The 17,176-nt window shown below is 42.8% G+C and overlaps 1 protein-coding gene across 6 annotated transcripts in view; it reads left to right on the top strand.

Annotated features, from left to right (window-relative positions):
- The window catches only part of ripor2 (RHO family interacting cell polarization regulator 2), a 67,706-nt gene that overhangs the window by 8,542 nt on the left and 41,988 nt on the right, over positions 1-17,176 (top strand). For 2 of the 6 annotated variants that reach the window (XM_040020152.1, XM_040020158.1), the window contains exon 1: positions 6-9,852. The exons of 3 other annotated variants lie outside the window; for them this stretch is intronic. In XM_040020152.1, the coding sequence (XP_039876086.1) occupies positions 9,759-9,852 (94 nt within the window). In that variant the 5' untranslated portion in view covers positions 6-9,758. One more of the 6 variants, XM_040020156.1, reaches the window with a different exon arrangement.

Raw genomic sequence — 17,176 nt, forward strand, 5'->3', positions numbered from 1 at the left:
TAGGATTGCCAAGAGTCAAATGTGAAGTGTTTTAAAGCGGGCGTGGGTTTGACAGGTGGGCTGCAGGGCCGAGACAGCTGCCCCAGCGCTGCGGCAAGGTCAGACTGGTTGGTTTGTGAGTTGTGGTTACGATCAGGGTTAAAGAAAGGGTAAAAATGATGGTTGAAGGGCGCCCCAGAGGGCTCTCCCCAGCTGTGTAGGTGGAGTTGTCAACGGCACGGTTGAGTAGCCTCTCCTAAACATAGAGATGGAAAATGAGTAACCTCGAGATAAATAGATTTGTCTCAGTGAAATAAAAAAAATCACGGTCAGTGTAATGAATGCTTCAGCTGTGTCTCGAGTTTCCCTTCATCACACTCGCTCTGTGCAGTTTTTTTTTTAATCGATTTCAAACTTTTACCCTTTTTAGAAAGCCGAGAGGAGCAGTGCCCTCTGCAGCGTGCGGGGGCGTTCTTGTATAACAAGCAGATGTTTTTAACAAGCATTATTCTCCACAAGAAAATCTCTTGTTTGTTTTTGGGTGGGGTGGGGATGTTTGCTATTTTAAAACAAGTGTAATCATAACCTGAGGTGAGCTGGATGCTGGAAGAGTGATGAGCAACAGAAGTGCAGCAGAACTTTACTGATGATTATTCATGAGAAGGTGAGAAACGTGTCAGCTCGGGTAGTAACTGTTGGAAAAGTAATCTCCAGTATCAGGACTGAGACGACACAATACCAGATATTGATGCTTTATAGTTTAGCTCCGAGTTTCATGTGCATCTCATGACACTCTTTGTCTTTAATGTGCCCGCGTCTATTTGAAGGAACAGCTCGGTATTTTGCAAAAAGCTATTTTTCTGTTTTTCGCATGAAATTTTTTTTTAGTTTTTTAAAAACATATGCTTCATTCCCACAAATGCTGTGATGGTTCTGGTGCAGAATCCTGAACTAGTTTTCAGGCCCTGTAGCTCAGGAGATGGAGTGCGTGGTCCACTAAATGGGAGGAAACACCGACCTTCACATCCTGTAGTCTGAACACAGACGTAACCACGGGCAAGATTCTACACTCTGCTCCGATTCATCCATCAAAGCTTGACTGTGTGAGTTTTAGGTTGAAAGCACTTAGGCGGGGAAAAAATGGCTTGTGTGAATGTGACGGATTGAGGCGTGCAGGAAGAAAGTGTTTCGAGTGCTCAAATAGAGTATGAAAAGCACTATAAGAACAAGTCCATTTATCATTTCCATCACAAAAAGGCTGGGTCCAGAGCAGGAACCAGTGATATCAGCGGTTATGGGAAGCGGCTACTGCAAAAATTTAAATGATGCAGAACCTGCAGATTTTGTTGGCCATGAATGCAACTTCTGCTACGTAACATCAGGTTCTCAAACCTGTTGCAATGCAGGCTGGCCAAGGCAGAAGTGGCTCTGCAACATTATCTGCACCGACAGCGGGGAAAAAAACAGTGTACTTTTGACAGTCTTTACGCTAAGATAAGCTCATCAGACGATGGTGTTTCTTCAAATCTAGATCCTGGCAAGAAAACAAAACACATACTTCCCAAAAACTGTCCCTTTAATTCCAATGAAACTGTTTCCCTTCCTCGTTTTGATAAGCACATCCCTGCATCAGTGGCAAAATGGTCGATTACTCTCATTCACAGAGGCAAACGCCTCACATCAGAGCTTTACAAGTGCTCTCCCATGTTTTGTGTTTACACTGGCTTTTCTTAGCAGTTAAATTACACACTAACTGATTGGATTACACACACTAACACCAGCCCTTTGATACATTAATACATTTATCTTTAGGGTCCGCGCAGGCTTAAAAAGGCTCTGCTGCAGCTTGTCAGATGGCGAGTGGACGGGGCAGAGGAGGATATTCCGAGTTATTTCGTCATTTGGTGTGCGACGTATGTAAATGCCTCCACTGACCCACTTCTGACTGATACTCACCGATGGTAATGTGACGTTCCCTTTGAACAGCGCTGCCAGGAGGTACACATGACTCTGTGCAACAAAGCAGCCAATCACAGCACACGGATTCATGTGCCGCTTGGCCAGCAGGCATGAGTGTGTTTATTCATAGACTCAGAGGAAGGTTGCACAATACGGATCACTAATATTTTCTGTTCTAATTAGCTCTTTGGATTAGCGATGGGCTTATTCTGTTGTTTTGTGTGTGTGTGTGTGTGTGTTTCATTTTTATTGGTGCCAAATGCAAATTTATTACAATTGTCCTATTTCCCTTCTCAGTCAAATCACAGTTAGTGAACCATTTGCATATCTTTCACATCTTTCCTATGCACACATCAGCATTGTGTTGAATGCGCTCAGCGTAAAGTGTGTGACATGGTTCTGCAGGCTTGTAACGGCCCTCGACACCACAAGGGGTCAAACGGCGAATTCAGGGGGAAAGTAGGAGTTACATTTCTCAAAGCATGAGAAAGACCTTTTTCCTCCTGTAACGTTAAACCTTAATCCTAACCACAATGCAGGAAATAAGATTCGAAGAAGAAATCTGACAAAACACTGGCAAAATTCTTCTTTCTTGGCTCCAGATATGAAGCCTGCTTTCATTCTGTTTCTGTCTAAAAATAAGTGTCCATTCATTTAGAAATAGCTGAGAATTACAAGCATGAAACTCATCACTGTCATCGCTTTGTAGAGTCTAATGAAAAGCATGGTGTGGTGTCTTAAACGCACAGATAAAAGCCAGATGAAGGAAGTAACAGACATCACAGCCCTCGCTACAACAGCTATAACAATACCCCAATGTGGCACTGAACTCAGAATTGCCGTTATAAAAAAGGGAGTGTATGTGAAGTTTTGTTAGCTCTGCGCTTCACAGACGTTTCTGCCTCTGTGCTGAGCTGAATTATGACTAAAGGAGTGCTACTTTTAGCCTGGCAGCAGAAATGTCAGAGTGCCTGAACATAGCAGATACACAGCGACACACACGCACACACTCTCTCTCCTCCTTTTCCTGCCTCTCCTCCCCACTCACACACACTCTGTGACTCCAGTTCAGGTCGTATGAATTAACAAAAAGCCTCGGTTAGCTTTGCTCACAGGAACAATGTGTTTCAAAGTACTCTGCCAAAAAGCAGCTGCTTTGTAGGGACATGATAAGTGTGCTCACAGTGTGCAGATCAGCACATGTTGACCAGATTATACCCACTGTATTCATGAATGTTTGTCTTCTGTAAATCACTTTGTGATAGCTGTCTGTGAAAGATGCTACATAAAGTATGCAAAACTAAATTCTGTGCGTCTGAATCGGAACACGTGAGAAAATGTGTCTTTTGTTTTTGTATTTCCTTTTTGGTGTCATGTGCAGGTCTCTTGGCAGATGTTTACAGTGAGATTAAACCTTTGGACTAACTTCACATATATTATCATTGCCACTTATTTTATGTGTTACCCCCTTGTGTTTATTTGTGATACAGTGGCTGAAATGTGCAATCACAAAAATCAACATTAGGAGTATTAGAGGCGTTTTTTCACTTCTGTTTAATGTGTCGCAGTATTAGTAGAGAGAAATTTCTCAATCGCCCATTTAAAGAAAGCAGCTACTGCATGAACAGCTATCACACATGCGTATTTATGTATAATGATTCAAACAGAGTCATGCTCATGAGTCCATGCATAATCACCTCTGCATGAACTCCCACCGGACCTGAACATTTCTGCTTAAAGCTCAAAGAAACTACAGTGAAACATCTTAAGTGGTTTTACACAGAGGCTAAGAAACAGTGGGTCCACTTTACACCCTTATCACCTTTTTCTATACCCCACCACACACACACACACACACACACACACATTCACACACACATGCGCAATCTCCCTTTTTGAAGCCTCTCTGAAAAACAGAAAATTAGATTGCATCAGTAAAAGTGAACAGTAGCTTCTTTGAGACCAGAATAAACTCTTTAACTCCTTCTTTTCCTGTCATGTGAAGTCCAGAGAGTGATTATTGGTCTACTTCTGTGGCTGTGCGCAAAAACAAAGTAGAACAGAGCGGCACGTCTCAAACGGGAGCAGGCATAGCAGGACAGTAAAAATACAGTTGGGAGCTGGATCGATGGCGCCATGGATGGAGTAATGTGTTGGTGTTTGGTATTTAAATAAACCAGTGTTTGACTAACTGGGTCAGCTCAGAAAAACATGAAGAGAGGCTTTCAGTCACAAGTGAGGAGGGTTGTCGGTATCAGGGAGGCCTCAGAGCACCTTGAGTTAAAGTTTAGAGAACCACAAAGGAATTAAGTCCTTCAAAATATCTAAATCTGTGAAAAAGTTCTTGCTCTCGTGCAGGAATGTTTTTGCATTGTTCCTGCTTCTTGCACAACAGGATTCATCCCTACCCTGACTGCAGACTGCTAATTACATGACAAAACCACTAATTGCTGACCTCACCAGCTATTGTTTGTTTGTTTGTTTTAATGCAGTGCAGTTTTTGAAAGCTGCCCGAAGCACAGTGGATTCTGCAGAATTTGAAAGGCAGGTGGAGCTTTGAGCGATAGCGTGAAGCGGCACTACCCCCGAAAGCGTTTACGCCTTTGATGTAGTGTTTAAGCCTCCACTCTTTTAAGCCTTTGCCAGGGGGGCTTTTCTTTAAGGTTTGCAGCTAATCAACACCTGAGATTTTAAGGATGAACAAATAAACAGGAGCATGACTCGACACGCAGGCACAATTAAAGGAACAATGTCTCAAGCCCCAGAATTGGGGACTCATTTCCATTGTACAGGAATTTCTCCTGCAAAAGGAGGCAGCAGTGGAAGAGCTGCATTTCTTTGGTAATAAGGACACTGTGAAAAGACAGCTCGACTGAGGTGAAAACAATTTTATCCACTGTAAAAGTTGAGGGTTGTGTGTTTTATGCAGCATTAGCTGAATGCACCTCATTGTAATGCGGTTAAGCAACAATATGAGAGTCAGAGGTTTATATATTACCACACAGCCACATGCTTAATTTCATTTCACAAAGTCATAATCAAATCACAGCTTCACATATGAGTACTGATGAGCTCTTATTATGTTATCATTCTGATGACATGAAATCTATCTCGCTTCCACGGTACAAGCTTTTATCTCTTTGCCCTGAGGGTGAGATGAGTGATGCACCCCCACAACACGAGCGCGCGCACTTAACACGAGCCATTAGCATAACATACAGAGCTCCAGGAGAAGGCTGTAAGACTAGAAGCCTGGTCGGATTTCATAAATCCATTTTTCCCCTCTTAGCCTCTTGTCTGTACTTGCCTTGTGCAGCAAAGGAAACCAAATCCTTCCCCGCTGACATTGTGCCCGATGACAGTGGATCACGACCAATGAGTGGGGAGCAAAGAGGATATCGAGCCATGATAGCGCAGTGACTAAAGCTAACTTCAGTTTTAGATTGTTAGCAAATTTTACGTCATTTAAACCAGTACTAGTGCATCAAGTGTTTTTATGATCTACCCCACTTTGTAGAAAGAATAAGATGCCGATAAAATACTGAGTGGTTCCAGGTGAGACTGAAGTGCTTGTGCGATGAGAGAGAACGAGACTGCAGAGAACAAGACCGAAAACTTCTGCAACATACAGTATAGTGCGCTGCACTTAGAGTCTGAACTCTTTGTTGCATTGGAAATCCTTTAAGCCCATTTTAGATGTGAAAAACAGCTGTGCAGTCAAACCTGACTCAGTTAATGACTTTGTTTGTCAGAACTTATTAAAAGAAAATTACGCGCTAATAAGTGATTTATGACTTGGCAGAAATCACTCCCGATGAGACACAAACACTGTAGTCGAGTGTATTTTACGTCTTGTTATTTACACTCACCTGCCACTAAAAGACGTCCACCTGCTCAACTGCTTGGTAATGCAAATGTCTAATCAGCCAATCACATAGTGGCAGCTGAGTGCATTTAGGCATATAGGCATGTTCAAGAGGAGCTGCTGAAATTCAAACTGAGTATCAGACTGGGGCAGAAATTTAAATGCAAAACAGATGGCTGCATCTCCCTGAGCATCCTTTTCAAAGGGAGTTTTTTCCTTCCCACTGTCACCAAGTGCGTGCTCCTATGAGACTCATCTCATTCCTGGAGTTTTACCAATCATTTTTCTAGCGATTAGCATCAACCCTTAGCAACCACAAACCAACTGGTCAGGAAACACTCATGTTCCATCATGAAAGGTGGTTTTGGAGCTAACATTAGCTGCTCTCTTTAAATGCCCTCCTTTGCCCTGCTTGTGGCAGGTCTGAGTGAACCACTGCAGCTTAGCGCTCTGGTTTAGCTGTACAAACTGAACACTTGATATGTAAGTAACATTTGTTCAGGCCTGTTTAGATAGATTTTTATCATTTGCCTTATGTAAGACAATAATACATATTTTTTAGGTCCAGTCTTTTCGGATGTTCGGATTTCCTCTATGGTTGTTGTTGGCGCTCTTACGTTATGGCTTTGGCATTTACTATTTTGTTATGCTAGTTAAAGTCACCACTACCGTGGAAGTTGAGAATGATTTTGACTTAAAGCACTTTTTTCAAAATGTTTACACACAATATTATCATTTTATCACAGCACCATAATCGTGTAGTGCAAAATCTGATATCTGGGCTAAAGCTTGTCTTGCCAGAGCTTGTTTAAGGCAGTATTTCTGGAGAAATTACACAAGGAATCTCAGTATTTGGTATGATTGTTGCTTATATCGTCTGGCACTAAAATTATATTTGTTTTTGCTTCCCTTTTACTCTTCTTTATAGCATCAGAATCTGTGGCACTGGGGTTTAGCAGACAATACTGTCTTAATAATGAAAACCCTCATACCTGTGACTCACTTCACTGTTAAAGTGTGTAAGCTGCAATTGAAATTCACACCATGATTATATCAGACTTAGATGAAGAGCTTTCCCCACAGCGAAAACAGAGAGTTCAGTCGGGCAGCACGGTGGTCAGACCAGGCAGTAATTTGGCCAATGTTTGTTGCTGTCTGTCAGCTTGAGCTGAACTTTTATGGGACATAAAGAGACACTCACCCCTCCCATGACTGCCAATCACAAACTGGTTTGTCAGGGATGCTATCAATGGAAATGCATATCTGTTATCAGAGCGAGTACGACAGGGGGAGCGGGCTGAGCTCGAGACTGATGTGAACTAACTCGCCCCGCCGTCAGACACACACATGCACTGAGCCATTCCTGTTTGAAAACTGCCTTGAAAATTCACACACTGGCAGTCCACCCACACACAAAACCTCCAGTGTGTGGCCACAGATGTCGTCTCTGTCCACGGGGATGCAACACGCTAACAGACTAACGTGACAGTCCTGCAGTTCATGCGTCAGCGGCCGCTCTGTGTTGGGGAAAGCTCTGACCTGAGGGGACCTAGTGTAGCTGGCATATTACTGCTCCGCTCTACATCTCCCCTCTTCCTGCTTCTGACAGTTGGCTTCACTGACCTACTTTAGCCAGAAGCCTACAACTATTATTACTATTATTATTTTCTGCAGCTCTCACTGAATGAGAGGCGAGAGAAAAATTAAAAGAGCAACAAAAACAAAGGGGACGTTTGATGGTGCAACATTCAGTAAGCCAGATGATGGAAGAGCAGAAATCTTTCTCTCTCTGCAGACATATCTCAGCCCTTTTGTTGCTCACTGATATTTGCACGTGGTTTATATGAAAGGCGGCAGTTTCACCTTTCGGTTTACAGTTCTCATGCGGTTACCATGGCAGTGTGTGCTGTGGTCAGCACTGGGCGTGCGAGGTTTACACTTAGTGGTTTGGAACTACTCTCACAGTGAGGTAACTCTGTTTAGAGCATGGAGCGTAGCAGGCCACCCATGGCTCTTCACAGAGCAGATTAGCGCCTCTTATTTGGCACTGAGTCAGAGTGCATGTAATTTAAATGGACAAGCCACCAGTGAGGGTTTAAGCACAAGCATAAATCCTGAGAAAGTTACCTGGATCTTGCAGAGTTCTCTTTCCAGGTATGCCACCCATCAGGAAGAAGTAGTACAAGCTCACATCCACACCTAAGGCCCATTTAGACTCACTAGCTGACCTAACATGAACATTGGCTGGACTGTGGAGGTGGGGGGGGGGGATCAGGAGCACCTGCAGAAAACCCACGCAGCTGCAGGAAGCACCTGCAATCATCCAAAAAGGCTCCAGAGGACAAGGAGGTCTGAAACTAGAAACTTCTTGCTGTTAGGCGACAATGTTAACTGAAGTGGTATCATTCCACGGCAACATTTCACTATAAATAACAAATTCCAAACTAAAACAGTTCAAAATGTATTTTAATGAAATGAATTCACCACTTACAGACATGTTTTAAAACCAGTCAGTCACATTTCTTAACCATTTCTAAAGATGGTTATGTGGTAGTGTCTGCTAAAACCAGTAAGAAGCCTCGCTGCTGAATTCCTTTTCATTTGTGGAGCTTTTTAAATCTATACAGAGTCAGAAACATGCTCTATAACACACATCCACGCCTTGTCAGGTTACTCTGACTGTGAGTTGGATGATATTGTTGACACACACATGCATGGGATGCCTCCAAGCCCCAGGGGGGGCAGGAGTCTACCTGCAACAGCCAAGCTGTCATTACAGACCAAAGCAGACAGGAGCCATGGAGCCATGCAGTACACGGCCTGTAATTGATTCACCTCTGTACAGTACGTCTGACTCAGAGAGACGTACTGAATAATAGGCAGCTTTGTACAAACTTATAGCAGCTTTAAATAAACTTTATTCACAGTAGTGATAATACTTGTTAAAAATAAAGAACAAGATTGTGTTTTAAATAGATTTTATGATATATTTATGTGTGTGTAGAAGACATTGAAAATGAGGTATGGGTCCCTCTGATGGGATGCAACCAGTCGCCAAGCCACCCTTGGCCGAGCATATCCCCAGCATGTCGTACAGTAGAACAGATCCAGAAAGACGTGCACTACTCTGGCAGCGCAGAGCTGTGCACAAGAACTGCACAGGAACAGGTTGCAGCACCTCGTTTTGGTGCCTTTGTCCACTTGGATTTCCACCGAGATTCAGACCAGAGATAATTCTCTCATTCACATGCATGCCAGCATCCAGTGTGTCAATACCCTAATGATAGTCTATACACAGAGGGGTTTTTTGTGCAGTAAACTGAACCAATTCTGAGGTTTATGAGTGTTGCTGATTGTTCCAATCAACCGGAACTGAAAACTAGCCACAGAACATGTTTGATGTACTGAGAAATGGATTTGAAACAAAGACTGAAACATATTTCACAACGCAAAGCTTGAGTTTCCCTTTTATATAACTTGCAAAGAGCAGAAGCTTCATTAATGTTGTGAGTTACACTCGTGGTTACCTATTAAATCTGTGCATTGTTTGGGCAGCAGTAAAAGCAGCTGCATATTTAGAGCACATAAATAAATAGCAAATAATAAAGCGTGGTTTTAATGAAAGTAGAGCTGCTGATGTCGTAATGGGTGTTGGATTCAGAGGAGAAAAATTCAACAATGATTCGACCTAAACGAGGCAAGTAATCTGAGCATAGGCGGCACTCAGCCTTTCAGTCACACACACATCATCATCAGCTGTGCCTGTACATCCTTTAGCCTTGACCTCCTGGCCCTTCAGTCATGTGGTCTTTTGAAATCATCGTGGCTTTAGCAGTCAGACGCCGTTAAGCAGAGATGAGGGAATATGGGAAAAGGATCAAGAAAAGAGTAAAATGCAAAATAAAAAAGTTTGAGTGAAGTAGAATCTGAGCTACAGAGAGAGACAAGAGTTTCAATGCTGCGCTACAGGCCGAGCAGGAGACTGAAGGTGGTGAACAGCAGCAGCGGCGGCGGTTGGTATGGAAGGAAAGGAGCTGTGCTGCTGGGAGGTCAGTGGACGTTCTTCCATTCATAGTTTGTGTATATGAAAGGGTGTGTAGGTTTATGTGAACAGGGTATGCACCCACGTATGCTTGGCAGCTATACCCACACGGAAACAAGGTTTTAAAGTCAAAGAAGTCAGGAGACGCTGGCAGCCACCATAACAAGTGTGGAACAAGTATGTTTTAAGTGCAGTTTAAATCAGGGAGGGACTGACAGAGCTGGAGCACACCAGAGAAGGAAGGAGAAAGGAAAAAGCACTTCTTTTTTTAAACCTTGATTGAGGGCGTTATGTAACTGTTCCAGCTCATTTGTTTGCTTGTCTGCCTGTTTGTTAGCAAGATGACTCATTAAGTTCTGGACAGGTGCGCACGAGCATTTTACCTGAGGTGTTTTGCTTGGCAGAACTTAGAAGGGACAAACTTTTTAGAGCAAGTTGATTCATTAGCAATATAGGATAATATATTGGACAAAAACTGATTCAGATCCAGATTTTCCTTGATTGTGTAACTCAATTCGCGCATGTGGAGGAAATCTTTAGCCTTAGTTTAGGTATGCAGGCTTTTTTTAAAAAACATATTGCTAGATGTGTGGTTTTGTTTGTATGTAACTGGTCTGCCTGGTCTATATGTTGTTCTCTTTGTGGTGTGCATGTACACGGAGGTAAATATAGCTGCTGGTCAGGGGCTGTTGATGACAGCCATAATTACAGGCTGGGCTGTCCAACAGCTGAGAGGAAGAGAGAGAGTGTGTGTGTGTTAGTGCTAATCGAGGAGCTCATGGAAACCAACTCTCTGGCTCTACTGGACCTGAGATTTAACAGCAAAATGCACAACACAAAGTAAGAGCAAATAAAAATGTACTTGCTGAAAAGATGATTAAAAAATAGGGATGAACCGCTCAGCCACAGTTAGTGTGAAAGACGAAGGCTGAGTAATGATCGTGTTTGAGGTGAGTGGCTGCATTTATCTGGCAGGCTCAGGTGGGGAAAGTTCGCTGACAGCAGAACATATGGAGCTGCTAATGAGGAAGAGATGCCTTAGGGTGATAAAAACAATTCAGAAAGTTAGCATTATGTCGTTAAGCCAAATGGTGGCTTTATGGCTTCCCTTCAGACATAAACACTTTAAATCATCATCTGACTTTTAGCAAGAAATACAATAAGGACATTTCCTCCAAGTCGTTCCTCTAAACCTTTATCCGTCTTTCATTCATCCCTCCTCTCTGTCTGTATCTGTCATCATCGTTATGCAGCCTAATGGCCGGCGTATGCATTTCCCATCAAGTAGAAATTAAATCAAGAATGACTTTGACGATTTGAGTCACTTTGTCAGCTCACTTTACAGATTCACAGTCATCTCATTTCTTCTGTTTCCCTAAAGCTAAGTTACATTCGTGTCATGTCGAAATCACGCTCCACAAAAGCTGTCCGTAAGGTCGATGGCTCAACAGGCTTTGATTTATGACTAAGCTAGCCTACTTCTGTCAGATTATGAGTTCTGTGGATTTCTCTGCCTTTTTATCGATGTTTTAACAAGGAACTAATACACTCGGTGAATCACAGCTGAGCAGTCTGTGGTCACAAGTGAAAGGGTTCCCCTTCCTGCTGTAACTACTGCAGGACGCTGTTGAAATCAGCGATCCGTTCAGTTTAAAATTCTGCTCATAAAGATTGATTTGGGCATGTGTTACACTTTATTGCACACTTATCCAGGAAAGGATTAAAGGACAGCAAACCCAGCTTTCCCTCCAATGCACTGTACAGCTGGCCGATCAGCAGTCCTGAAGACGGAAAGATGTGTTTTAAAGGTGTTTCTAACAATGTTTAACCACCTTATGCATCTCTGTAGCCTCTTCTTGATTCTTTTAGACCTTGTGCCACTTATATCTGATCACAGCTTTTCACCCTAAAGAGCACCTTTGGCCTTTTTTTAAGAAAAGACAATAATTTAACACAAAATTAAAGAAACTGACCAATTTCCAACCTGCGTGAAAACCTCATGAACCCACCCTCTAAGATTAATCATATTGGTGAGTCGTTTTAAAAGTCCCTCTCTCTACTAAAAACCAAGCTGATGGATTAAAAGGGACAAGCCATTTTCTGCTCCCTTTGCTTCTTGGAAGGGTGAGCTGAATTGGATTTGTATGGACTCAGCGGAACAATGTATCCACTTATGGAGGGCAATTATGTTGGCAGGAGCACTTCACGACGAGTCGCTCTTCATAAGTCGTGCCACAGAAATGTATTTTCCCTCGGCCTCAAATAGCAGCACCTGCGCTTCATGCTGTTTGTAGCTTCTAAAGATGGAAGCGTTTGTCTTCTTCATGGTTCCCTCGCATGTAATTCGGTTAGTTTGCAGCTTGCTTTCCAAGGAAAAGATCTCCCAGCAAACCCCTATTGAGGCAAACAGGCTGACGAGGTAATTTGGAATAATCTGTTGGTGCTAAGATGTACATTCACGGGTAATTATATAATCAGTCGTACAACCTGACAATAAGAGAAATGAAACAGCGAGGCACTGGTGAAATGTTGCAGAATGAGGCATGAAATTATTTTAATTCCTTAAAGCTATGAAAGCTTCCTAAACATGATCCCACTGCTGTCCAGAGCGCACATGGAGATAATTCATAATCTAACTCAATACATTGTTCTATATTCTCTCTAATGTGAGTGTGCATGAACGCATCCCTATTGGTGAATGGTTTATGAAGTGCAGATCATATCCTGTAGCTGATAAACCTTTACCAATACAATATTTTTATTAAGGTCTTTCCTTTTAATTGCACATCACTAGCTTGGCACATATTTATTACACATATTTATATATAGAAATAACAAATTGCCATTTGGACTATTTATAGATCAAAATAAAAGAGAGTAACTCCAAATAATTCCTCAGAGAGGGAAAAATGTTTCCTATTGGCTCTCAGTCTCCGCTTGTTATCTGTGCCAAGTTTTTATTATCTACACTGTACACAGCAGATAAAACAGGGCAGCTTCACAGCATGCTGAGACATCAACCAATGCGCGTACAGTGCAGTAACCCTGTCTGATGTCTGTATGAGTATTAGCTTGTAGATTATAGCCAATAAAAAGCACCAAAAGAAGTCTGCAAAATTATGCAATAATATGATTTCAGCTGATATTGGCCACCTTTTGCAGGGTTATCAAGGTGAGATATTAAATAACAGAAGTATTCAGTCTTTGAAACTCACGATAATACAGCTCGTTCATTTTTGGAGATGGAGACAAAGGGAGAGACGCGTAAATGAATGCACGTACGAGCACCCCCACCGCCACACGATGGAGTTGGGGGTCATTCTTCAGCCGTGGTTAGGGTACAGAGAAGATCGACCCCGCCCTCCCCGTGACATCCTCCGACTCTGATTGGCCGCCGCTGTTCAGGAGGAGCGCTGCAAACACAAACTGGAATGTGTGAGTGGGCTCAGTGTTTGCTCTGGACGGAGCCGCGACGACTGTTCGTCGAGGTGGGGGGGTGAAAAATAAAGCGACGATCATCCATCACTCATCCGGGCAGCTGGTCCGTCTCTCTGGGAATGAGATTTTCTGAACTGTCACTGAATCGGTGCTAAAACCCTCCGCGCAGAAAGCGAGAAATCACTTTTGTGTTTTTTATATATATTTTTTTCTTACGCATGGATGGAGAGGCGCAGGTAGACGGTCGGAGACGCCGCTGAGGAGCCGCTGTCGTGAAGTTTTTCCAGAGGTGGGTTGAAGCATTGTTCGGTGCTACTTCACAAAGGGTTAAACCGGGAACAAAATAGGCTCGTGGTTTGGTGTGGTGCGCTCATTCAGGGGAACTCCTCTTTCCCCACTGTGGAGGAAGGCTGATTCCCCGGGGCACTGGGTTAGTGGATCAAGGCGACGCGTGAATTGATTTCACGGAGGATGGAGCTTAGTGGAGGATAAACGTACGGAAGCCTATAATAATTTCATTTTCAACCCCTTACATAAATCTCTTAGATCACATAATTAAACTTGTAGAATAATAATTTGTTTTGGGGGCTTCACGCTTTTCTGAAAATAAACAACTTCAGGAAATTGAACTCCGACACTGTAAAACGGAGAGTATTTTTTAGCCTCGAACATGTGCGTGTGCGGCTCTTTGTGTCATGTGTCACTCTGTTCTTCTGACAGATGATCCGCTGTGATCAGTGTTGACTGGAAGCATGCAAACTAGGTTTAAAATTGTATTATCGCAGCATCCACACGTGTTGGGACTCAGTGCAAGTGAAATGCGAGAATCAGGCCAGTGATTTTTACAAATGCATCTCCGGGTTTGTTGGGGATGAGGCAGGGTCAAAGGGCATCCATTGTCCACTGAAACCACCCACGGTGGATCTTCCAGCTGAACCAGAGCAGATAAACGGAGCAGCAGCAGCGCTGAGGAGGAACTGTCTGTGAAGTGAGCCCTGACTGTTCTGTCAGAAGACATTGCCAGTAGTTAGCAGGTTTCTACCTGCCAAATTGCTGCTTCCTGGGCCCTCTAACCCAGAGGGATGCATGAATTTCCTCGAATTTTAAAAATCTAGCCCTGTTTAAAGGCTTTCCAACTGAGCTGACGTTATCTCTTCAGCTGCGTGTCCTCCAAGTTGATCAAAAGGTTCTTCAGGCAATCAGAAGTCTTCAGTTCAAAGCCATCTCCAGCACAGATATAAATAACAACAAAACAACATGAAAATCGGCTGCCTATAAAACCACGCAGACGTCCATCCTGGCTGCTCATGCCGTTTCTGAGGAATAGGGCTTTCTTTTTTTTTTTCAGGGCTAAATGCTCTTTCAGTGCAGCGCCAGGCTGACTTTGATATGGTTAAGTGGAAGTGCTTTGCTTCGCTGCCAGGCTGTTTGGGCCGTGGTTAAGCTGTTTGAAGGGGGCTGGAGACGAGGGGTAGGGTGTTTGTGCCAAGCTGAGATGGGCTGCGGGGATGCAGGACCAGCGTCTGTTCCCAGACTCTCACACATGCTCCCCCCCCTCACCTTCTCTCCACTTTACCACAACCAGCTTTTCATTCCTCGCATCTGCTGCCTCAACCGTCCCTCCTTTTTCTCCCCCCTCTCTCTCTCCAGCTTTCACTTTCTGAGTCTCACACATGCAGGGGCAAGCACACCCACATGCACTCATTTCCTTCTCTTTCTCTCCAAAAGCCTCATTAAAGGAATTATGACTGTGTGGTTTGGAGGAAATTCAGAGGCTCTGTCATTTTGTTGGGTTTTCCCCTCAACTACCAAAACACAACACTGCAGCGTTGGTGTCAACTAAGTGGGACAGCTGCCAGTTTCACAGAGCCCAGAGATTTATTAGATGTCACTCTTCTTTAAATCTGACCAGAAGTTCAAAACCCAAAGATATTCAGTTCACTATCAGATAAAACAAGGAAGTATGTTTATGGTTTTGAAGCCGTTTCCAAAGAAAGTTTGGCATTGTTGCTTGGAAAAAAATCTAACCATCTCAAGTTAGTGTCGATCATCAACATTATTTTTTATTGAGCAGCAGCCCTCTAACACCATTTCAAAAATCGAAACCAAGCCCAAACTCTTGGCAAAGTTTTTAATTTAATTGCTGTTAATTTTAGTAAACTGTAATTATCTTGTCAACTTATCAAACCATTCAAATAAGGTTTTGAAGTTTTGTTTGTAGTGCTACAGAGAATATTTCTTTGTGATGGTTTTTTTGTATCGTTATGAAGATATTAAAGAAATATTAGTCATAAAAACCAATAAATCTGATAATAGGTTGTATTTCAAAACCAAAAGAGAGAGCTAGTTTACTACATAGACTGTATATAGATGATGTAACTAACATGACATCACCCATTTGTTTAGAAATACTGTTTTGAAGCTTCAAATTTGAAAATTTGGACGACTCAAACTTGTATTGGTTTGTTTGTTTGTTTGTTTGTTTGTTTGTTTTTATGAGTGTCTGCAAGTGAATGAGAGGCTAAACCTGGCAAGTTATCAGCAACGACTAGCTAGCTGGGCTAACAACGTCTGCGTGTTACTTACTGTGATCTAAAATAAGAAGTTAGTTTCACTGAGACAACAGCAAACACAGGCTACCCTAAGCATCCACGTTCTGGATAATGCCAAACTTTAAGCTTTATGCAGTAAAAAATAGTCACCCCTGTACAGTTATTAACAAAAGTGATCATTCAAGTGGTCATTTAAGGAACTACACGTTTCGGCACTTGTTCATTGGCTTCTATTTCAGCTCTGGGATCACTTTCATACTTCAGGGCTAAAAGCAAATCTTCTTTAAATCAACGTATTGGTCACTATGCTGATTTTTCTACCATGGTGTGACCTCACTGACCGCCTCATGTAGATACTTCAACAGAAGCGCATTATGAAGGTTATGCAAATGCCAAAACAGGATAAGCATGACCTGGTAGTCCATTGTGAACACAGTATTTTAGTGCTTTTAAGTCTATCAGCGTCTCACACATGGCGCACTTGACCTTTTTCTTCCTAAGTACACCCACTTGTACTTCTCAGGAATATTGCTTGCTACTGTGTGTGTGCGCGTGTGTGTGTGCGTGTGCACGTGTGCGTGTGTGTGGGTGGGTGGGTGCTTGTATTCACTGCATGCACCTACATATGTTTTTCCATCTGTGCACATATATGTGGTTTTTTTGGGGGAAACGAAGGCCTTGCATTCTTACAACAGGAGTGCCTCCTTGAAGTTTTCACAGCTGATAGTTATTTCTTAAGGACCGTAGGCTGCAGAAAGTTAAAGCTCTCCAAGTCCCAGTGGAAGGAAATGAATCCAATTGGAGTCTTTTGACGCTCCGAATGCTCTGAAGAAGTTTGATATTGAGGATGACTTGAAGAATAAAGTCTCAAAACTCCTGCTGAGTTCATCCTGACTTCCATTTTTAACCTGCGTCTGGGAAGCTGCTGTGATACAAACCGTGACTTGCAAGAGGCAGATTTTTTTTTTTTCCGGTCCTTTGATGAAACTTGAATGCTCCCTGTGGAGAAAATGGGTCATTCTGATCACTGATATACTGTAGATGACAGTTGTTTTCAGAGCACATCCAGTCTAGTGTTATTTTAGTAACAGAGTCTCTTTGTAACTTTCCAAAGTTTAGCAGAAATGTCTGTTTGTGTAAAGAGCTTCATCACATGCTGAGCTAACTGAGATAAACCTCCATTTAGGATGTGGAGTGAGATAAAGCTGCCAGCTGTAAGTCAGAGGTTATCTCAGGATGATAGTCTTATTAGGCTGTTCCAACATGCCTGGCCCTACAATCACTGCCTCCTCAGAGGGGGTGTGTGGGAGGTTTTTCATGTTAGCTGGGAACTCTGGTGTC

This window comes from Simochromis diagramma, unplaced genomic scaffold, assembly GCF_900408965.1.
Source record: "Simochromis diagramma unplaced genomic scaffold, fSimDia1.1 OVJJ01000753.1, whole genome shotgun sequence".
Taxonomy (NCBI): Eukaryota; Metazoa; Chordata; class Actinopteri; order Cichliformes; family Cichlidae; genus Simochromis; species Simochromis diagramma.